We start from the raw sequence: 23,544 nt of genomic DNA on the forward strand, positions 1-23,544 counted from the left end.
CCTCTCTTCAGGGAGAGAAATGGAGTGAAGATCGGTTCTTTGATTTCTCTATTGATGAATCTATGCCATACACCGAGTCTACCATTGCATCATTTCCTGACCTGTCATGTACAAAATATCACTCAGGGGAAGATGGAGAAAAACAAAACAACACGGAAATACTTGTTTACTCAAGAAAGCCAAACACGAAGAATGGGGAGAATCTCATACCTGAGGCACCATGAGAGTTGGAACAGGTGATAGCTCCGAGCAACCATGAGTCCATGCCTAATCTCGATCAGGTAATAGATGGTCATAAGCTCCCTTCTTATAAACTTGTACCTGATGACATCAATTTAACCATTGCAGTTTGAAAACAAACTAAGTCATGTACTCAATATCCCTAGTCAAAATACACGTCTTATAATAGTCTGTCTACAGAGTATCGTGCTTTTACTTCTAACCTTGACAAGATAAAAATTCCAAAGAATATCCAATAAGCCTTGGAAATTCCTGAATGGAGGAAAACTGTCATAGAGGAAATGTGGGCTCTAGAAAAGAATGAAACTTGGGGCGTAATTAATTTGCCGAAAGGGAAGAAGCCAGTAGGTTGTAAATGGGTCTTCATAGTGAAATATAGAGCTAATGGGACAGCTGAACGGTATAAAGCCCGACTTGTTGCAAAAGGGTTTACACAGACCTATGACATTGACTACATGAAGACATTTGCACCAGTGGTAAAATAAAATACAATTTGGGTCCTTCTGTCCTTGGCAGCCAAGTTGGATTGGCCACTGCAACAACTTGACATTAAGAATGCTTTTCTAAATGACAAGTTAGAAGAAGAAGTCTACATGATGATACCTCCAGGTTTTAGTAAAAGAGGTGAAGAAAACAGGGTATGACTCAAGAAGACCCTGTATGGACTCAAGCAATATCCTAGAGCATGGTTCGCCAGATTTGTGAAGGTGATAAAAAACCAAGGATACTGACAAAGGCAATCAGATCACACTATGTTTTTTCATCAGTTTGAAAGTGGTAAGAAAACAATTCTGATTGTGTATGTTGATGATATAATCCTAACTGGAGATGAAACAATGGAGATGGAAAGATTGAAGGAATTCCTAACTACTGAATTTGAAGTTAAAGACCTGGGACAAATGCGATGCTTCTTAGGAATGGAAGTTTCCAGATCAAAAAAGGGTATCAATGTCTCTCAGTGAAAGTATATCCTTAATCTCCTAACCGAAATTGGCATACTTGAATGCAAACCTAGTGAAATCCCCATTGAAGTAGTAAAGAGAGTTGAAGATTGCGAAATATCAGTTGAAAAGGAGAGGTATTAGAGATTGGTTGGTAAACTCATCTATCTATCACATACCAAACCCGACACTACATTTGCAGTTAGTGTGGTAAGTCAACACATGCATTCACCTAAAAAGACTCACCTAGATACCGTGTACAAGATCCTTAGGTATCTTAAGGGCTCTCTAGGCAAAGGACTCTTCTTCACGAAGTATGAAAGTAAGGAAGTAGAAGTTTTCACAAATGTAGATTGGGCAGGATTAGCAGAAGATAGAAGGTCTACCATTTGATATTGCATTTTTGTATGGGAAAATTTGGTGACTTGGAGGAATAAAATACAGAATGTAGTGGCTCGAAATAGTGCCAAGGCTGAATTCAGGGTAGCTGCACAAGGGATATGTGAAGGACTGTGCTTACGAAAACTCTTGAGAGAATTACAGATTCCGATGAAATTCCCTATCAAACTTTATTGTGACAACAAAGCAGTCATCAGTATCTCTCTCAATCCAGTTCAACATAACAAGACTAAGTATGTAGAAGTGAACCAACACTTTATTAAAGAAAAGGTTGAAGAATGAACCATTTGTATGACACATATACCTAACCAAGGAACAGACAACAGACATCTATACTAAAGGGTTAGCCCAACAGAGTTTCAATAATTTCATCTGCAAGTTGGACATGATTAATATCTATGATCCAACTTGAGGGAGAGTATAGAAATCCTGTGTATATTGAAGAAATTTAGGGAGTATTTATTGTATAGTATTGAGTGAGAGATTGTTTCCATATTTAGAGTAAAAATTGTATTATAAATAGTTTGTATTGACTTGTACAAAATAATTCAAGAAATACAGAAATCCTATTATGTTTTCAATCAACTTCTATTCACACAAAGTAATAAAAAAAAACATTCTTCCAATTTTTTTTTTTTTAACTGATTCACAGTAGTCAAGGTCCCTATCAGCCATACAAAGCACTCCACTCAACCCAAAGGAGAAAAAAAAAATTAAAAGGCAGACCCTAGCAGAGAACACATTCAGTCCATAGCACTCAGCAGCTTTCTTCACCAGTTGTTCAGCTCATCCCTGTAGTCTTCTGATGTTTAGCTCCATCTCTCAAGCTTCTATAGTGTCCAGCGGCTGCTCACGCATTGGAGTAAAAATCTCATGGATTATCTGAGCAGTAACTTTTACAACCTATATACACAGTGAAAGCTACATTTCATTTGCATTTCCTACATTCATTCAAATGTACTCTCCTTTCTAAAGAGGCCGGAACAAGAATCAAAACATAAAATGATAAGTGTTCCTCCTTTCTTTCTTTCTTTCTCTCTTTCTTTTCTTTTTCCCCACTTTAATGGGATATATCAAGTAACTTTTTGGATCGTATTGGATATCTCTCATCATGTAATTTCCACAATCCTAGACTCTTGATCGGATCCAGTGAGTTCAGACCCAGTGTCGCTCCCTTTTCTTTTAAAAGATTTCTGGCTAAATATCCGGGCAAAACCATTCCTGGACCTTGGAATTGTTTGTTCATGGCTCGATTTGCTGTCACCATTCTTCTTGGCAAGATCTTCAGATAAGGTCTTCACAAGATATTCAAAACGCCGCCTGTATGTTGGATACCTTGAGATAGATGCTGTAATTCCTCGAAGCCTTTATGAAAAGGGTGAAATGCAACAAAAGTTAAAATGAGAATGAATCATTTTATGGAATCGTAGTACGAGAAAGAGAAGTCTCTCTGATGATTCCTCTAAAAGACATGCATTATCACCTTCGAGCTAATGCATCGAGTTCGGCTCGTCTGCGCTCAGACTCAGGTATATTAGAATTTAACTTCTCAGGACTGCTGTTGAATAGAACTAATCTGCCAAGATAGTCCTCTTCAGCCTCTGAAAGGTTTATAGCTTTGATCTGGTCTTTAATGATCAAGAGGGGATTAAGAAACCAATCAAAGAACGTATCTCTTGGTCTGTTCGTGCTAGTAATCTCAGTAACATTGTCACCTATGCCAATGAAAGCAAGTGCAGGCAAGTAATGTTCAAGCTGCTCAGTCAAAAATAGAAATGCACGCACACAAACATCTATGCTGCCAAACATCTCTGCTGTATCGTGTGCATATATGTGCGAGGTGCTGTTTGGAAAGCATTCTGGGAAGTAGTAATTTATTTGAGAACTATAATTTTGATGCAATTTTTTTTCCTTGAAAAGCAAGAGAGTACTTCCAAAATGCTTAACAAATGATAAGTTCATCCACACCACATTCCAGTGGGGTTCAAATCTCATCATTCCTCTCCAGTTATTAAAAATAAGTTCTTAATTAATGATGTCTATTAAGTATCCTGACACCCGAACTTTTTCTACTCACTCAATAGCAAACCAGTACAGTTGGCTTTTGCAGAGCGGAGGAGTGCCTGAAGGAGGCAATAAGCTGGTAAGCCAATCCTTATTACTTTGCTGTTAGCCTTTTTAGACTTGGAATCTTCAATGTCTTCCTTAGTTATTAGTCCACCAAAAACCATGGTTTCCCCATGGCGTTGAGCCTCCCTAAATACATTATCAAATAGCTACAAAAGCCATATGCAGAATTCCATTCAGCATTTCATCATAAGTCGAAACATTTATTTTTCCAAACATCAAAATTTTAGGGAAATGCCTTCCATCAATATGCTAAAATGGAATAGAAAATGGTACCTCAAGTGGCCTCAACTCAATCACGGAACCCTTAAGTGAAGCAGTATGAGAAGGGGGGTTTTTGAAAGAGTTGGGCCTCGAAAAGGAACTTGAATGTGTGCTAGTTCGCGCTTCAGGCCTTTTTCTAAACTGAGGCCTGTCAATTTCAGAAATTTGTAAAGAGCTCATCAAAGCTACAGCATACAAAAGCACAAACCCCATATAATTATCATAACACCGACAAATTATTGAAATAGAAACACAGAATAGGACCTAGGAAAACAGGACCCTTCAGGCATGTCAAGAACATCATTGCTGTATTCGTCAAACAAGGATAACGAAGCAATGATATAACAAAGCCCCAACCAAAAAGAGGACTCCTGCAATCAAAATTCCCAAAGAACAGTTATCAGAGTAGCTTGGAGTCTTCATAACAAGGATGATGATATAAATGAAGTCATGTCCAACCAAATTTACGAAGTTGACTAAGGCAGGCTCAAATAAAATGAGCAATGACAGAGATGGCATTGCCAGGACTGGTGTCTGACATGCATGCATGTTCCAATGTCCATGACAGCTAAATATGCTAAAATACGGGTTGTTTATAGCTTTCAACTAGTTCAATTTAAGAAACCATTAAAAGTTTAGATGATAACATTGAAACAAAAGAAATCTATTATTGCACATGGGAAAAACTGCTTAGAGTGTTAGACACACAAAGGAAAGAACAATCCAGAGTTTCTCCCCAATAGAGGTTTTTTTTTTCTAAGCTCTCCAATAAATTTTTAACATGCAAATTCAATGCCTACAATGAAATCAAAATAGCTTGGATGAAACCATCATCAAAATAATGCGTCTATGTGTTTGCTCCTATATTACAAGAATTTTATTGTTCCGCTTTTTTTTTTTTTTTAAATATCCATGATTTAATATAATTAATGAATTAGAGACTTAGTTCACATTCTGTGTGAATGAGATTTTCATTTGGTTCGCAAACTTCTACTTTCAAACTGTCCTGAGAAAATGGAAGCAAATTTTGTGTAAAAGACCATCTATTCATCTTGTAAGACAATCAAAAAATAGTTGAACTTATTGAGTAAAAAAGTTTAACCTGATAAACAACCACTCCAGCATAAGAACCTAGGAAGATGCTTGATACCACAGAACCTGATACTGCACCCACAACAGCCAATGGCCAGAGCAAGATGGCAAGACCTGCAAATGGCACACATATAGTCTCCAAAAATGGGCCTTCTCGACCTATAAGATCATGAAACAAACGGTGCCACCCCTTGAAAAGCATATAAGGGCTCTTGAATAGGGCAATGAGTGAAATAATTGGCATGTCAAGCATGACGCCAAGTACCCCAGCTATAATAGCACCAGGAAGATGAAGCAATCTGCAAGAAAATTAATAAAAAAATCTGATATAAACACGTAAGATCCATGAGAGGAATAACCACCAGATCCACCAGTCTAATTCATACATGGAAAATACATGTGGATGGTAAAAGCATTGAACACTTTAAAAAAAAAAGTTATCTTCCACGATTAAGTCTGTCCAAATATTCTATTGTCCTCTCAAAATCCAATGAAACAAGGATCAATGGATTTGGATGAATCATGCATTTCTGTCAACTAAAGCAGTTATTCTCTTATTACAAGCACATGTATCATTACAATAGTGGCAAGGATTTCACTGAAACTTCATACTCAGGAGCAAAATAGGGATGTAAGAAAAAATGATTTGAGATAGCTTGGCAATGGGAAAAAATGGACTGTAAATCTTTGGTATGCAGCTAGAGCATGATGAATAAAATCAACTACCGAATTCAACAATTACTGGTAGTACAAAGAACTGTTTATCTCCATGCTCTTGCATGATTGAAATTGTTGGGCAGACCCACAAGACAAACTAGGTAGTTGAACTCTGACAAGTGAATTCATTCCACCAGAGTCTAAACAAACTCTTTACCCCACAATTCAGATCATCTCAACTTATCCCGTTTTGTGTCATTACACGATTATGGGAATAAAAAAACAAATAGAAAACCTGATCTCATAACGTTTGCCATCAGGTGGCACTTGGCGGCGCAAGTCATCCATAAGTGAGAAATAGGAATGGAAACAAACATCCATAAAATCCCTGATGACGGTACAAGTCCCTTGGACAGTGGTCCAAGTTCCATCCTGCAAATGTAGGAAAAAGGTGTCACATCCATGGAAAGGGGCAAGAAAAGCTACCCAAATAATAATAATAATAATAATAATGGAACTTGGAAAATTGTCACATACATAGATACAATGGAAAAATTCATTAGTCTTCCCTTCTCCAACTGCTTCAAAAGTGGCAAATATTGGCGCAAAAAGCCCATATGCAGCACCACCAATTATACTCCCAACAATGCCAACCAGTGGCCACAAAATCAAGAGAACAGTGACGCATATGCAGAGAACAAGCTTCAAAATGGGCCCTAATTGTTTAGCTCTGTTGTTAGAGAGACAACTTGTTAAGAAGGTGATTACTAAAGTATGAAAAAGGCATTAAACAAAGCAACAAGATGGAGCTGAGGAGAAAGCACCTCACAATGCAATAATATGTCCAGATACTATGCGCTGGCCAAAGACCCACAATAATTGCAGTGTTTCCGATTGACATAATAAGGCATATCAATGGGCAGAAAACAATCCCTGTAATAAAAAGTTCAGTACAATAAATTACATCTTAGCAAACAAATTGAAACAACAACAATCAAATCGTGTAACCAGGCAAGTACTCCACCCGAAAAAAAAAGGGGGAAGGGGGTGGGATGACAAGCAAGAAAGTTCCATTTCTGCACAGAAGGTAGTTGTTGAGACCAAGAAAGAGAAGAAGAGAGCATAATACTGTTTGCAATTTTTTCATACATAATCAAGATAACCGCTTTATTCTAAAACACTTCAAGAAAACGTACCAACTACGGAAAAGCGAAAATACAGAAACTATTTACAAAGATATGAACCGGAGTAATTCTCAAACATTTCATGGACTAAATATTCTGTAGAGTGTAGACAGAATATAGAGGGCGAGCCTGACCAAATGGTTGTAAGAAATATTTATATTATTTTATAAATATTCCCTTAAAGTGATTCACATTTCACCTTTATTTTATGGTTCCAATAACCACATTAAGTGATAGTTGTGATTGTTTACATTCCACATTAAGTGCACTTGGTGGTTATTTATCCAATGAGTGCATGAATTAATAGTCTTATTAGTGATAAAGTTACAAACTCTTCATATTTGTTCCTGAATGGATGGAACTAATGAAGAAGCTCAAAAGTCATAAGAGTTATGTGAAGGGTCCCTAGTCTTGCCTATAAAAGGGCCTGTGTAATGTGTATTCCATCAATCTATCCCATCAAGTCTAAGGTAAAGACTAGAAAACACTTCAAAAAATTATAGTTCTCTTTTCTAGAAATTGAAGCAACTCCTAGTAGTATATTTACAAATCAAGGACAATGGACGGAGGCACAAATTTTTCTGTTGCTCATGTTTTTAACATGTTATTCTATTTGATATTCTTTCATTAGTCATCAATAAATGAAATAAAAAATCTCTGACCATTTAGGCAAGGAGTGGAGAATGGTCCACAGATATTCGTATGTATGAGTTCAAGAATGTCTGAGCTCCTTTTTGAACCTTTAGATATCTTGTTGGTCTGCTTGCCCTTTACGCAGTTCACACAAGTCTCATAATCAGTAAAATCAAGAGTTTTTAGGATTCCTTCATTTACTAATCTCGTAATCCTCTCTAAAGAGATATGTCCTAATCTCTTATGCCATAATAAAGAGGAACTTTCATCTAAAAGGTTCCTTTTAATCCCAGTAGTAACATTCAAACATAAAAAATTTTGCTCAAAATCAGGATCTAAGTCAAGCTTGAAAAGATTTTAAACTAAAATACTAGTTCCAATAGGAACTTTATTTTTAAGTATAGTAACAAAATTTTCAAATAAAAAACCATAACCCATTACAGCCAACCTCGAAACAGAAATCAAGTTTCTTGAAAGTTCTGGTATATAAAATACATTATTTAAATCTAAAAAAAATCCCGATCGCAAAATTATTCTAATTTCCCAACACCCACGACCAAGGATTGTCCTTTATTTCCTGAATAGACAAATCGCTCATTTTCCGTTGGCTTCCTTAGGTTGAGAAATCCTTACATGGTATTAACAATATGGATTGTAGTACCAGAATCAATCCACCAAGAATTTTTTGGAGCTTCTACAAAAAAAAGATTCATGACATACTAGAGATAAGAGTTTGCCTTTCTTTTCTAACCATTTCTTGTATTTCAGGCAATCCTTCTTCATATGACCCTTCTTGCGACAAAAGAAACATTTAAGTGTCTTATCGTCATTTTTCTTTATTGGGAAATTTTGCTTCTTATTGCCTGGTCAAATTTGCCCTTTTTGGTTTTTGAATTCGCATGAGCCACCAAGTGAGCACTTTATGGTTTGTCATGCTTCAACCTCTCTTCCTCTTGAACACACATGGTCATGAGTTCCATTATTGTCCAATTTTCTTTATGAATGTTGTATGAAATTTTGAAATGTCAATACTCTGGTGGAAGAGAGTTCAGAATGAACTGAACCAAAAATGGTTTCTCAATCTCTATCTTTAAAGATTTTAATCCAGCCTCTAAGTCTCTCATCTCTATGATGTGATCACAAATACTTTTAGAGCTGTCAAAAGTTTTGCTAGTGAATTTCTTCATTAGGGTACTAGCAAGAGCTTTGTCAGAACTAACAAACTGATCTTCGATTGCTTTCAAAAAATCTTTAACATGTTCATGCTCACCAATTGCATTTCTAATGCTCTTTCCCATATTGGACTTTATGAGCATTAGAATTAAACGATTGGTTTGCTCCCACCATGCATGTTTATCAAAGACTTCTTGTGCGTCACCATCCTTAGGGGTAGGTGGTTTCACTTCCCGAAGTGCCTAATCGAGATTCATGTACCCAAGAGTAAACATAAGGGAATCCTTCCAGTCAGAAAGATTATTATCTTCAAGCATTGAAACATGTTGTGCACTATTAACTAAAGTAAAAACTGCAAAATCAAGAAATGACTTTAATGCTATTAAATAAAATATTAAAACTTTATATAGTAAACTCCACCTTCCTATGGGTCAAGGTTGCAAAACGCATGAATTTACTAGTAAGACAAATAAATTTAATCAAAATGACAAAGAGTTACCCATTATCCTAAGGGCATTAGGGCAACCTCACCAGATTGATAAATTTACTTTCTTATTCTAATTAAATTATAAAATCAACAACTTCCCTATAGGGCCGGGTCACTAACTTCACAACTTAATTACAATTTTTAATATCAATAACCATATTGTGGCACAAACTTTTAAAATTGATTTGCTTTATTGGGATGCTATGGTTACTCCCGAAATTTTAAATCAAGCCACATGACATTTATATTGATTTCCAAGATTGATTAGGAATTCTTGGGTGAAAAAACTTTAGACCCAAAATAACTCCAAATAGAGTCAATATTACTAATCAAGCATAGGCTAAGAGGTTTGACTCTGATACGAAATGAATGAATATCAAACAGAATAACATGTTAAAAACATGAACAGCGGAAAAATTTGTACCTCCGTCCATTGTGCTTGATTTGTAAATATACACCTAAGAGCTACTTTAATCTCTAGAAAAGAGAACTATAATTTTATGAAGTGTCTTCTAGTCTTTACCTTAAACTTGATCAGATAAATTGATAGAATACACAGACCCTTTTATAGGCAAAACTAGGGACCCTCCACGTAACTCTTATGACTTTTGAGCTCCCTCATTAGTTCCATCCATCAAGGAACAAATATGAAGAATTTGTAACTTTATCACTAATAAGATTATTAATTCATGCATTCATTGGATAAATAACCACCAAGTGCACTTAATCTGCAATGTAAACAATCACAACTATCACTTAATGTGGTTATTGAAACCATAAAATAAAGGTGAAATGTGAATCACTTTAAGGAAAATTTATAAAATAATATAAATATTTCTTACAATGGTGAGAATGTTACACTCAGGCCAGAAGGGCACAGGAGGAGTTAAGGCCGGGTGCATCATGTTCTCTCTCTGTCTCTCTCTCAGACCCAGATTGGTGCAAGAGCTTTGTGTACTGGGTGTTTTGTTTAGTGTAGACAGACTATAAATGAATTGTATTTAGATCTCGAACATTCAATTGAGGGATTGAATCTTCAGTAGACAAATTGATATTTGCAAATACTTGCAGACAAAAACAGGTAGGCATACCAAAGCTCATACACGCAGTTGAGGCAGGAAAACTAAATAATTCAAAGTAGAAGGAAAACAGCAGCAGAAAAGGAAAGAAACAAAGCGCTCGCAATCTTCAAATTCTTGGAAAGAAATGAATTGAAACAACCCCTGAACTGAACCAAAGAACAAATTGATCGGTACTCACCTTTAATGATGCCCAGAAGAAGAAGCCCAATGAAGAAAGGCAAGAAAAAGAGAAAATTCCAGAGAGTAGCCAACACCCCCACTGGAGGCTCCATGTCTCTCCGCACCTAACTCGCAGATCTCCCAAATCACTCCAAACCCATCACAGAGTCAAACCCAAAACCCTGCCCGGAACACAAGAGACACCCTTTTTTAACCCACTTGGCAATTAGCATCACACAGACAAGAAACCTGAAACTAAAAACTCTCTCTGCAAACCCACATGCCCAAGAATCGCAATTCCCATTTCCACCAGTACCAAATGAAAATGGAAGCAGGGGTAAAAGTATGAATTTAAGGAAGAATCTCAGAAGGGGTTGCGGTTTGAGGTCGAAGCGGTTGAAAAACCGCTTTGAGACCTCAATCCGAAGGGGAAGGAATTGAGGTTGGTGCAGTTACAGCAGCACCAGAAGCAAAGAATACTTATGGAGTCCCTAAAAAGGAAAAAATGAAAAAGAAAGAGCAGAAATCTTTCGAGAGCTTCGCGGTTTCTTTTGGCTTAAAACAAAAGCAAGGGACTCCAAAATCACTGCTAGAAAATCACACAGAAGACAAAATAAATCACTGTTTTTGTTTTTGATTAAACCCTGTTCAAAAAGAGAAAACAAGAAGCGCGCACTCCCTATCTTGCTCTGCTAAAACTGAGGGAGGTGGGATGAACATGGCAGGCGTTAAATTAAATGTTAAATCATTAATTAAAGCAGCAGAAAGTGTGTGAGATGGTGAGGGGAATGCTCAGGTGCAGCGCCCAGCCTGCAGACTGCCTTCTTCAGTTCAGTCAGTCATGCGTCAGAGTCAATTTGGTTCACGGCTGTTTTATCCCCTGTTTGGAAATTTTCGTTTTTAGTTTATTTTATAGGTAGTTGGGTGTGCAGAGTTTTTTTCCCGTTTTATTATTAAAAATATATAAAATATCAAATAATACTTTGATTGGAAAAAAATTTCCCAAACTAATGCTCACGTAATCTCGCAACTTGATGCTACGAGATTTAAACTGATGGACCATTGGGAAGGTGACGCGTGACACGAGGGGAAGAAAATCTCGCAGCTTGGTGCTGCGAGATTTAAATCGAACAGCCAGTGAGAAGGTGACACATGGCGGAGGGGAGCAAATCTCGTAGCTTGGAGCTGCGAGATTTAAAGGAGCCGAGCCTCGCCGTCACCAACGCCGTCAGTTCAAGCCTCTGCAACTCCGACGACAACCCACACCTCTCGGCAACTCGCAGAAACAATAGCCGCCACTGCCGCTCTCTGCTCCACAACCCCTTGCTCCACTTGCCTAGCCTCCCTTGCGGCAACTTCACCACCTCACCCAACGAACCAGCAGATCTGGCCACGACACCACACGACTGCAAACAACTTCCGCAACCATCGTCACCGTCGTCGTTATCAACTCCGGATCGCACCAGAAAACCGACACAACCACCACGCATCTCCACCTCAGGCAACCTCCTCGTCCTTACCCTGCAACACCTCTTGAAGCAGAACCAATCCTCGCCGCCACAGTCGCCAACACCCCTTGCCGCCGTCGTCGCTCACCATCCTTACCGATGCCGTTGCCCACGCTGCTCGTATCCTTTTCCGTCACCGTTGCATTCCAGCCTTCTGCCCCTCACAGCAACCTGTACCTGACTACCCACCTCCGGCAGCATCCAGGTAAGTTGCCTGCATAACTCGGGAAGGTGACGCTGGCTTGCCCTTTAAATCTCGCAGCTTAGAGCTGCGAGATTTTCTTCCTTTACGCGCCACGCGTCGATTTCCAACTGGCTGCTCTCTTTAAATCTCGCAGCTCCAAGCTGCGAGATTTGGTTCCCTCCTTACCACGTGTCGTCTTGCAGCGACTTATCGGTTTAAATCTCGCAGCATCAAGCTGCGAGATTACGTGAGCATTACTTTGGGAAATTTTTTCCCAATGAGAGTATTATTTGATATTTTATATATTTTTAATAATAAAACGGGAAAAAACTCTAGGTGTGCATGTTATCATATTACTGAACCTCATTTAGTTTTGACCAATTGACTTAAAAAAAAATATATGGTGATTCATGCCTAAAACTGAGTTAGATTTTGAAAACTGAATCGAAAAAAAAAATTAGTTAATCGATTTGTTCGATTTGATTTTGGTTCATGATTTTACGATTTTTGATTTTCGGTTCAATTTTGGTTTTTATGTCCATAAACCGACGATTACCTAAACTCGATCGATATATGTATTTATTTACAATATATATTATTTATATTATACATTACTATACAATAATTTATAAAATATATCTTAAAAAATAGTATGCACTAAATGCGTTTTGTTTGTGATTAATTTATTATATAAATAAAGTATAAATGCACATACTAAATCAAAATCTAATTAAAATATTTAATTTTCTTTAAAAATTCATAATGATTAAAAAAAAGGTTTGGATCAGTTTTAGTTTGCAAATATACCGAATCAAAAGTTTTGATTTGAGTAACTGAACCATGAACGCCCCAACATACAACTGATCAGTCCTAATAGATTGTCATGAACCGAACCTAGTTGGTTAGATGCACCCACATAGATTTGCACTTTTGTTCATTTTTATTGTTAATTTTTTTATAATTCTAGTTTTACTTTTTCCCTTTTCTCACTCAGTTGCTACGAATAAATTATTTTTTTCAGAAGTAATCTACTATGTTCGTACAACTTATTAGAATTTCAACGCATTTCTTATACTTGAAAGCAATTTATTTTGAAACTTACATACAACAAAAAGGATGGTTGTATACGTTTTCGATGTAATATGTACCTAAATCAATTTTTCGCTTGAGGTCATGCATTTACAAGTCAACTAGTGAAGCTGAGTCAAGCTTAATAAACTAGTATTTAAGACATATTTTTCTATTATAATTAGGTCCCGTTTGAAACTCAAAAAATATTAGAAAAAGGAAAGCAAAATATTAAGGAATTCATGTTTCCATGTTTGATTACCGATAAAAATAAGAAAAAAAAATAAAAAATATACCAAATTCATTGACAAAATTTTGATTTTTCACATTATTAATATTTAACTTTTCTTAATTTTTAATTATATAAAACAAACTTTCATTTTTAATAGAATTTAATATAGAAAGAAAATATAATGGAAAATGATTTTTCTTCTTATTTTCCTTTCCTTTTCTTTTTTCCAAGCGAAATCTTTAACTCAAATGGACCCTTAAGGGAGCATTGAAAATAATTTTAAACTTAGGGAGCAAATTGAAATTAAACCCTTTAAAATAATAACAAAAATTTAAATGATATGGGATAAAAATATAATAAAATTAATTGAAAATTAGACACATGACCTTAAGCCAAAATTTTTTCAAAAGGAATTTTTGACTTTATTTGGTTCCTTAACCTGGGTTTAGTCTAGTGACCAATCAAATGAGTATTAATTCGGTGTTCTAACCGCACCTAGGTAAATAATAGGTTAGTAGCGACCCTATCGAATTTCGATATGATTTATTCCTCACCATCTCGGGACCCTTCTTGTCAACATTGCGACACCTTTAAAATGATAACAATAATTTAAATTGTAAGGGAGAAAAATATTAAAAAATTAATAAAAAAATTAGGATGAACATTGCCTAATTTTTAAGTTTATAGGTATATTAAAAACGACATTAAACTTTAATCACTCGTTTGATTAAATAAGAATTTTACCTTATTTCTTCATTCCTTTTACTCAAATTTTCATCGCATTTTATCCTAAATCAAACATAACATAACAAATAAAGCAAAATTAACCTTACCCTTTTAACAAAAAAAACAGTATCAAAATTTTAAATTACTAAATATAGAGAATAACATGATAACAGGATCGGTGGATGGGCCACATGACAACTACAATTTGGCGCTTAAGCACATGACAAAGAACACTCTGTCCAGACGAGATGAGGATGGGAATGTAGTGAGCACAAAGGCATAGACCAACTTGGAAGAACGCAGACGTAAGGTATAGACTTTAAAGGGTGTGGGATTAGAAGGTAGCAGACCATTTTTAAATTAAAATTTAACATAATTAACACCTTGGGCCTTCTTAATCATACAATCTTCCCATCATTATTTCTACCTAGCAAACTTTGAATATTACATCACTTTCGTTTGTTACTATTAGGGCTGCAAACGAGTTCGAGCGAGTTGAACTTATCATATTCGAAGTTACGTATTAAAATTTTAATCGACTTCAAATTCGAGATGAATTTAAATTGAATTTTAATATATATATTTCCTCAAATTTGTTCGTTTATGCTAATGATGTTGTAACCCGACCCAAAAATAAATAATAAATAAATAAATAATGATTAATAAATAAATAAATAAATAAAGAGATATTTTGGAGGAGATATTTAGGAAAAGATATTTTGAAAGGAAATATTTTGAGATATTTATATATAAATATCTTGGAGGAGATATTTATTTAGATTACTTAAAGACTAAGTTAGATTTTATTCTATAAACTCTCGCATTCTCTTTCTCTCTCTCTCTAGGATTTCGCGCCATCCGTTGCTGGAATCTACAATCCGTCGTTACCATGTGGGTCAGGAGGAGAATCTCTACGTTTATTGTGAAACAGATCTTCATTTGTGAAATTTCGAGATTTTTCCTAAAATCGAGGTAAGGGTCTGAATTGGATTTCGATTCTATAGATCGATAGTATAAAAAATTATATTAAAGTATTGTTCTTCGGTTTTTAGGTTTTAAGGACCCCGAGTCGTTGTTTTCAATCAATTCATTCGTGTTTTGGTTTCAAGTTTAAGATAAGGGGAAATTGATTACAACAGTTATTTCGTAAAACTAAACAGGTAAAAAAATTATTTACATTCATATAATTGATTTGACTGTTATTTTACTAAATTTCACCAGGTTGAAATGTCAGGTTTCGTGATTTTATGGTTTTGATAAAAATACGGGTTTTGGCGTATGGTCTCCAAATGTTTCAAAACTTCTTTATTTGTATTATTATGTATGCAGGAGATGCCTGAATCCCTTATTTTTATTTAAATGGTGTTTACTGTATTATATACTATATAGCGGATTTTTGTTTAAATTAGTGTGATATGTGGATGAAAATGAACTTGTAAACATTTGATATTATTGATATGAATTATGGGAATGGAGTTCCAAATTGTTATACTGGAAAATGTTGAAAAACAGGTGCTGGTTATATACCGTGCTAATTATGCAAAAAGGGTAAACCGAAAGGGTGTGTGCCAGTTTATACCAGATATGAATATATGAGTTTGTGAAAATACTGGAATTGCACAGGTTATCATGTTTTGTTATAAATTGTATATATGATAAGTGGAACCACAACTTGCGACTATTGGAGTTGAAATATACTTTAAACTTCTCAACTCTCTTTTCATCATTGCTTGCAATTAGAACATCATCAATATAAACTAGCAACACAATAAGGCGAGAGATTGTCGCCTGCCAGGAAACAGTGGAACCTTGCAGTAGTCATACAGAGGAAATACTCAGACGCAACATAGTGGTCAGCAAGGGCGTACATCCTAGGCTAGGGTGTATTCTCTGACACCTGGCGACGCAGAGAATGCTGGTGATGTAGTCACATGTATCATTTTGAGACTATTGCCAACACTCCATTGCATTCAGAAACCTTGGGCAATTATCTTGGTTTTCAAAGGGCAACATACATATCTTGCAAACAATCCCTTGGTATTGAGGTTTGAAAAATAAGGAGTTTCTTTGCGCATTCAATCTTTATATCAAAAGTTATTTTTTTTTAATACTCTTATATCTAATATTTTATTGAGAAGAAAAACTCTTGTTCTTCATCTATTCATTACTTGAAAATTTTATTTGGGAAAAAGTGTTGCTAAAGTTTGAATCTTTGAAAGTATTCACGTTTATATTTTATTTAAAGATTTCATCTTATTATATTATTGCAAAAACTATTTGGTAGCAAATCCTAAGAGCTCCTAAACATATAGTCTTGAGAAATCCTTTCTAAAAAATATTAAATAGGGTTTAAATCTTTGAAACAAACTTATCATATATATATATATATATATATATATATATATATATATATATTTATATACAAAGATCATATATTTGGTTTAGATATTTGGAGCACGTATCATATATATATTTTATACAAAGATCATATATTTGTTATAGCAAAAGATTTTATTGAACTCATCACATACACTTCATCGAGTTTCAAGTTATATCTTGTGAGTGTACTTAGAAATTTATTGTACTCATTAGCTTATTGAAAAGTAATCTGAGTGTATCCAAATTTATTTGTTATCACTTGTATTTACGGTTTGAGTTGTGAATTGGGGAGGAGGAAAATGTGCCTCTTGTAAGTAGCAGAGGAGGAGAAAGTTGTGCTTTTTATAAGCAGCAGAGTAGGAGGAAGTTGTATCTCTTGTGAGCAGAGGAGTAAGAGGAAATTGTATCTCTTGTAAGCAACGGATTGTAATGGGAAACTCCCCCCAAATTTAAGGAGCGAAGTAGTAAAATCCTTGGGTAGTTTACCCAAGGCGAGAACGTAGACCGTGTTTGGCCGAACCTCGTTAAAAATTTGATATCTGGGCTCTCTCTCTCTCTCTCTCTACAATTCCACACTTATATTTATTTGATTTACTGTGCATGTTTAAATATTGACATATCTGAATATCAATCTAAAATACTTGAGATTGATTAATACTGAGATTAAAGATAGGACATATGAAGAATTTTTAAAATACCCAATTAACCCCCCTCTTGAGAATACACCTAAATTCACAAGCAACTCAGTGATGGGTTCACGAAAAGCCAATCAGAGGTCCAAGTGCGGTAGAGATGGACCTGCATGAGAATTAGCTACCTACAAAGATTCATCCACTAGATTAGTACAAATAATACACAAAGTGGATCCGGATTGAGAAATGTATTGGGAAGCTAGTGCAGCAGAAGGTAGGGGCATGTCTGTATAGGAATTATTGGGTTCTAGAGGGAGGATATGGGTTGAGCTTGAGAAGTATGTTGGAAAGGAAAGTGGTTCTCATCAAATTGGGCATGACAAGTGATATAAAGTTTAGAGGTGATGGCGTCAAGACAAAGAAACCTTTTATAAGAACTGTAACTCATAAAAATGTAAAGAATACTATGGGGGGAAAAATTTGTTAGTTATGTAATCACGTAAATTAGGATATATACGACAACCAAAGGGATGAAAGTTGTCATAATTTGGAGAGGCACCATACAAAAGCTCAAAAGGGGACTTGCACCCGAGAAGCGATATGGGCAAATGGTTGATGATGTAAGTAGTAGTGTTAAAAGTGTTAATAAGAAAAAGGAAGGTAGGATTGTGGGAGGCTAATTTGATACTATGAAAGTGTTTGTAAAACAACCGCACTTGTAAAGTGGTAAGTGTTGTTTATTCATATTAATTTACAAATTACATGTAATAATTATATATCAATTACCTATTAACTAGAGGACAAATAAAAGGAAAATATATAAATAATATTTTCCTAGAATTAAGGCAAAGTATCCTCAAAAATTCGCTCAAAAGATGAAATGATCTTAACCCGTTTGTGTTTAGGTTTAGTTCATTTACTAAATGAGCTTAAAAGTTGAACTCAAAAATCATTTACGTAATGAATAACCCAGAACAAGCTCTAATTGAGCTAAACTCCTGAATTATTTGTGAGTGGCATAGTTTATTTTGTGTTGTACGTGGATGTTGAATTTCTTAAGCTTGAATTTCAAAGAGGAGCAAGAAGAGACATGAATGATATATGGATTATCTTTTGTTATTTATTCCAATTTAATTTGGACTCCTAATAAACCAATATATATATATCATGTTAAATTGGCAGCATGATGCCAATATGTGAGAATGAAATGGAACATAAATTTGAATGAAAAATATAAATAAAATAAGTAAAAATGTCATTAGATCTAAGTTCTTTAATTCGAAAATTTCAAACGTTAATTAGTGAAATATTTCTTTATGAACAAAAATAATAAATTAAGAAAAAAATTTCTTTATTTGTAGTCATTGCTTCAACATATTGAAAAGAATCCCTCCAGTAACGTATCAAAAAATTAAAAGAAATCCCGAATTTCAAGTTACCCATTAATGGTAATATTTTAAAAATAGTAACATATAAAAATCTGACAACTAAAACAAAAAATTTTAGTTCTTAAATTATCATACACATGCCCATTTTCTCAATAAAACAATTTTTTTTGTTTGGTGAAGTGCATATCTTTTTTATTTTTTAATTCTTAAAAATATCACTAGCTGCTTATTTTATTAATTAATAAATAAAGAAATAAGAGAAGAAGAAGACTTTGGAGCACTGACAAAGTGTGTGAATGTACTAGTATGCATTTTAATTCTCAGTGGAGCACTACAAGAATTGGTGGGCTCTGCATCTTTTCTTCATGTCAATGGTGATTGTGACTCATTGAGTTGATGAGTTCTGCAAGTAATTAATGGTGGGATTTGGCTTCTAAATTGCACAAAGTTGCTTCTACGGCTCTTCTCTGTTCTCCCAAGGATCATTTGATTAGCAAAAATAAATATATTATTGTAAAATAATATTTTCTAAGATCTCATTTCCAAAAATATGATGTTGATCTCAATCTCATTAATTAATATGATTGAAGACCATATGATATCAAAACTTCAATTATTATATTATATTATTAAAATATAATTGTTAGCTAAGCGTAATTTGGAAAGAATAAATGACAATATCTTCTTTGGGTCCAAAAGGATAATCACATGGCTTAATCCACAAAGTATAAATATTTATACACATGGATCACATGGGTTTATTCACAAAAAAAGGTTTATGAGTCACAAAGATTAATTCATACAAGTTAGGTATGCATGCGTAGCTGCATTAACACATAATTGTATCTTACTAACATCTCCCCTCAAACTCAAAGAGATAAAAGGATCAACTTGAGTTTGGAAACTAAATGCTAAAAACAACTAGGGTAGGGTGGTTTGGTGAAGATGTCAACTGATTATTCAAGGAATGAAAGACAACTTAGGAAGCAATTGTTAACATCGGAAGAGCCCATGGGTGGGTTTGATATACATGGGTGAACACCAACTTGACTCAAAAGCTTAAGCTTATTGGGTCATGGGCCAAACCATGTATATAAACACCCATTATCCACTCAATTTTTTCGATGTAGGACAAATTTACAATTGGAATTCTCAACAATCTCCCTATGAGAAATCAATCTTGATAAAAAAAAAACTGATTTCATTAATTGAATTAATAACTATACAACTGTGTATATACATACTCTCAACTTAATAACTATAACAGATTTATGTATGAATTTGGTAAAAAAAAAAAAAAAAACTAATTAACTAATTAAAATACATGCTGTCAATATAACAAATTTTCTGTTCTAACTTGAAACTTGCTAACTTCTCTGGGCTGGGCAGCTTTGATGCACGAATAAATTGCTGCTGCTGTTGTCTGACTTTTCATACTCCCTCTCAAGATGGACTAATGAAGAACAAATGTTAAACAGTCCCATCTTGGATAATAACTCTGAAAATTGTTTATAACCCAATGCCTTAGTCAACAAATCTGCCAATTGACAATGAGTTCTCACATCATTTAGTTTAATCACCTTAGCCAACACCTTGTCCATTACAATGTGACAATCAATCTCTATATGTTTGGTCCTTTCATGGAAAACTGGATTGGACCCTATGTGCAAAGCTGATTGGCTATCACAAAACAGCATTGCTTCTCTATCATGCCTAATCTGCAAGTCCCTTAGCAGATAAAGAATCCACACGATCTCACAAGTTGCTACAGCCATAGCTCTGTACTCTGCCTCAGTTGAAGACCTTGACACAGTAACTTGTTTCTTTGATTTCCAAGAAATCAATGAATCTCCAAGAAAAATGCAATATCCTGTAACAGATCGTCTTGTGTCTAAGCATGATGCCCAATCTACATTATTGAAACCTTTGACATGGCGTTTTGATTTTGCAGGAAAAGAATACTCCTTTCCCTGGTTCATTTTTAATATAATGAAGTACCTTAAGAGCAGCTGCATAATGAGGCTTTCTAGGTTTTGCCATGAACTAACTGAGCTTGTGAATAGCAAATGTAATGTCAGGCCTAGTAATAGTTAAGTATAATAACCTGCCAAGCAATCTTCCGTACTGACTTGGATCATTTAACACATCACCTTCATGTTTGCTAAGTTTCAAAGTAGGATCCATAGGAACTTTGGCTGGTTTGCATCCTAGTAGGCCAACATCTTCCAAAATTTCTAGAGCATACTTCCTTTGACACAAGAAAATGCCCTTGGCTGTTCTTGCTACCTCCAAACCAAGAAAATACCTCAAACTCCTGGTTTAACAAGACTTTAAACTCCTAAACTCCCTTTTTATCATTGCTTGCAATTAGAACATCATCAATATAAACCAGTAACACAATAAATGAATCTCCTTGTTGCCTAGTGAATAAAGAGTAATCAGCCTTGGATTGAACAAAACCAAGATCAACTAAGACAATTGAGAAATTAGAAAATCATGTTCTAGAAGCCTGTTTAAGACCATAAAGTGATTTATTGAGTTTACAAACCAATTGAGGCTGCTCCCCCTGGCCGTGAACAACCTGAGATTGCTCCCCCTTGCTGTGAAAACGTGGTGGAAAAGATATGTACACCTCTTCATTCAAATCTCCATGAAGAAATGCATTGTTTACATCAAGTTGGCTGAGAAACCAGCCATTCACAGCAGCCACAGCAAGTATAGTTTTGACAGAGACCATTTTAGCAACTGGTGAGAAAGTGTCAATGTAATCAAGTCCCTCTTTTTGGGTGAAACCCTTGGCAACCAGCCTGACCTTATACCTCTCAATAGAACCATTTGCTTTGTATTTCACTTTATATACCCACTTACAACCAGTGGGCTTCTTACCAAGTGGCAAGGAAGTAATAGTCCAGGTATTATTAGCTTCCAAAGCTAAAATCTCAGCATCCATGGCAGCTTGCCACTTGGGGTTACCAACAACTTGGTGATAAAAAGTAGGTTAAAAAATGGAAGAGATGGCACAACAAAAGAATTTATATGAAGGAGACAGGTTATTATAAGACAAATAAGATTGAATGGGATGAGAAGTACTCGAAGCATGTATGGAAGATCTTGGAATGGCAGCTAATGTAACGACCTCAAAATCTCAATATAAAATGTAACATAATAAATAGAAAAGTCAACCCGAACCTGTGGGTAACGGGGACACCTATCAATGATAGCGGAAACCTAAGCAGCAGTAAGTATAAAATCTCAAACGTCTAACCATAAAACATAATACTAGAGTTTACTACATCATCAAAATACTGTATTTATATACAACCTCCAAAACATCAAAATAACCCTAGGATCATACAACAAAAATAATCCTGATCCTAGTACAAAATCTTACCCTCCTAGTGGGGTAACGTAATAAGCTCAACGGCGGCCATGACCCGCCAGTTTCTCAAGGTCTCTTGAAAAATTAATTAAGTTCGGGGGTGAGACACATCTCGGTAAGGAAAAATAAACTAAATGCAACTGTGTGACAATATGAATATATAATGCAATTATATATATACAATACATTTCATATATCTGAAAACATTCGTCATAACATACTGAATCATCATACACTTTCATATTTTTCTAGTAACTCATATCATTCATAAATTGTCTATTATATTTGATAATACTGAAAACATACCCAGGATGAATAGTTAGCTGGTGTCATGTATTACCCCCCATGACAGGTTGTGCAACCCGAAGGCAGGACTCGACAATGGCTGGCCGACCACTGTCGAGTCAAAAATGTCTGTAAGTACGATGGGCCCGCCACACCCTGGTCCGGACTACCAGGTGGACGTCTGTACTCTACACTGAAAGCCACATCGAATATCCATCTCTTACCCCCTTGTGAGGTGGTTAGCACAAGTCTGAATATAGATATCTAATCTATATAACTACGGTACTGAGCTCTTGAAACTGAACTAAACTAACATCCGGGTTCTGATAACATATAATACATGATAATGTAGCATCTTTCATAATTTCATAATTACGGTTTTGCGCTGAACATTTCATAATTATGGCCTCGTGCCAAACACTTCATAATTACGACCTCGTGCCGAACACTTCATAATTACGGTCTCGTGGCGAACATTTCATAAATACAACCTCGTGCCGAACATTTCATAATATTCTAAAAATAAATCAATTATCATGTATTTCAAAATTATCATATACTGCATTATTATGTAATTCCTGAAAACATGCTTATTCGTAAAATTGTTGTAACGTAATACATTTCATGAAAAATAATACTGACGATCCGCTTCAGTAAATATGGAGAGAACTACTCCAGGAGCGTCGTAGTGACTTCAGATCGTCGAACCGGCGTAAATCCGGCCTGAAATTGAAGAAAGAAGGAGAGAGAGCCAAAGGGAGGAGAGAGAGGAAGAATTTTTCCAAATTTTTGACGTTTAATTCGAGTTTTTAATATTTATAGGACTGGATTCATCGACGAGCCATGTCATCTCATCGACGAGTCCTTCAATAATTTCGTCGACGAAACCCACTCCTCGTCGACGAAATTCAAATTGCTCAAAAATCTCTCTTGGTATTTTCTTGTCGATGAATCTTGCCTTCGTTGACGAGGTCCTCTTATACCTTCTCCTTCTGTTACTGTTTCCATTTCCCTTCCTCTTTATTATTTAAATCTCATTATTATTTGGGTTATCACATCTAATGTGACTTGATTACAATAATAAGCCTCAAGATAATATGGTAGTTTAGTATGCCCGGTAGACCTTCTAAGAATAATAGGCTAGTCAGATGTATCAGAAACACCATGTGCATTAGGAAATTCATGAATATTGTCATCAAAATCTTGATGAATTTGAGCAATGGTGTCATTAGAAATAGGTAAAGAAGAAGAAGGGACAGTCGGAGACTCAGAATAAGGAATGGAAGGAAAGATAGGTAAAGGAATAAGATTGTCACATTTATAAG

At 35.3% G+C, this 23,544-nt stretch overlaps 1 protein-coding gene across 2 annotated transcripts; it reads right to left on the bottom strand.

Annotated features, from left to right (window-relative positions):
• Positions 1-2,073: 2,073 nt before the first annotated feature.
• On the bottom strand, positions 2,074-11,319 carry LOC131168231 (uncharacterized membrane protein At3g27390). Of its 2 annotated transcripts, none has more exons than XM_058127533.1 (10): positions 10,458-11,319; positions 6,545-6,653; positions 6,258-6,450; positions 6,016-6,152; positions 5,074-5,362; positions 4,236-4,342; positions 3,984-4,119; positions 3,658-3,856; positions 3,064-3,295; positions 2,074-2,945 (listed from the first exon to the last, which is right to left on the bottom strand). In XM_058127533.1, exons 1-10 carry the CDS (start codon positions 10,549-10,551, stop codon positions 2,690-2,692), a joined length of 1,752 nt encoding a protein of 583 aa, XP_057983516.1. In that variant the 5' UTR covers positions 10,552-11,319; the 3' UTR covers positions 2,074-2,689. The 2 variants fall into 2 exon arrangements, with proteins under 2 accessions (XP_057983516.1, XP_057983517.1); XM_058127534.1 differs by having other exon boundaries at positions 6,545-7,103; positions 10,040-11,299.
• Between the last annotated feature and the right edge of the window lie 12,225 nt (positions 11,320-23,544).

This window comes from Malania oleifera, chromosome 11 (genome assembly GCF_029873635.1).
Source record: "Malania oleifera isolate guangnan ecotype guangnan chromosome 11, ASM2987363v1, whole genome shotgun sequence".
NCBI classification, from domain to species: Eukaryota; Viridiplantae; Streptophyta; class Magnoliopsida; order Santalales; family Ximeniaceae; genus Malania; species Malania oleifera.